The sequence below is a fragment of the Nothoprocta perdicaria genome, unplaced genomic scaffold, assembly GCF_003342845.1.
Source record: "Nothoprocta perdicaria isolate Ctin4 unplaced genomic scaffold, notPer1 scaffold_1066, whole genome shotgun sequence".
In the NCBI taxonomy this organism is placed as follows: Eukaryota; Metazoa; Chordata; class Aves; order Tinamiformes; family Tinamidae; genus Nothoprocta; species Nothoprocta perdicaria.
Genome location: NW_020454168.1, coordinates 1 through 830, shown reverse-complemented (window position 1 = coordinate 830; position 830 = coordinate 1). Strand labels below are relative to the sequence as shown.

Here is an 830-nt window from a genome sequence, read left to right as displayed (position 1 = left end):
GGAACGGGGATGGGAGGAGGAACATGGATGGAGGAAGTTGGATGGGAGGAGGAACTTGGATGGAAGAAGTTGAATGGGTAGAGAAACTTGGATGGGAGGAGGAAYGTGGATGAGAGGAGGRACTTGGATGGGAAGAGGAACTTGGATGGGAGAGAYGGAACGGGCTGCCCAGGGAGGCTGTGGAGGCTCCTCTTGGAGGTCTCCAAAACCCACCCAGGTGTGACTGAGTACCCCATTAGGTTGTGGAGGCTCTTCTGGAGGTCCCCAAAACCCATCTAGATGTGACCAGATACCCTGTGAGCCTGTGGAGGCATCTCTGGAGGTCCCCAAAGCCCACCTAGATGTGACTGGGTGCCCCATGAGGTTGTGGAGGCTCCTGTGGAGGTCTCCAAAACCCATCTAGATGTGACTGGGTGCCCYATGAGGTTGTGGAGGTTCCTCTTGGAGGTCTCCAAACCCATCTAGATGTRCCCGGGTGCCCCGTGAGGTCATGGAGGCTCCTCTTGGAGGCCTCCAAAGTCCATCTAGAKGTGCCCAGGTGCCCTATGAGGTCACGGAGGCTCCTCTTGGAGGTCCCCAAAGCCACGCGGCCGCGGGCGGCGCCACTCACCGATCTGGCGGCAGAGCGTGGCGCCCAGCTGGCGGGCGCCGCTGAGCAGCAGGCGCAGGACGGTGTCGCGCGTGGCGGCGTCGCCGCGCGACAGCTGCAGCAGCACGTTGGCCGCGTCCTCCAGGCCCTCCTCGGAGCACGAGTGCGACGTGAGCACCTGCGGGGACGGCGTGAGAGGCCACGTGGGGACACCGGGGATGGGGACACCAGGGATGGGGAC

The 830-nt window shown here is 62.6% G+C and overlaps 1 protein-coding gene across 1 annotated transcript in view; it reads right to left on the bottom strand.

Annotated features, from left to right (window-relative positions):
- Positions 1-767, bottom strand: part of LOC112952329 (E3 ubiquitin-protein ligase HUWE1-like) — a gene marked incomplete at both ends in the record, with an annotated part of 7,109 nt that extends 6,342 nt beyond the window's left edge. Inside the window, one exon of the mRNA XM_026045168.1 lies at positions 611-767. Within this exon, the coding sequence (XP_025900953.1) occupies positions 611-767 (157 nt within the window). The remainder of the gene's footprint in view (positions 1-610) is intronic.
- Between the last annotated feature and the right edge of the window lie 63 nt (positions 768-830).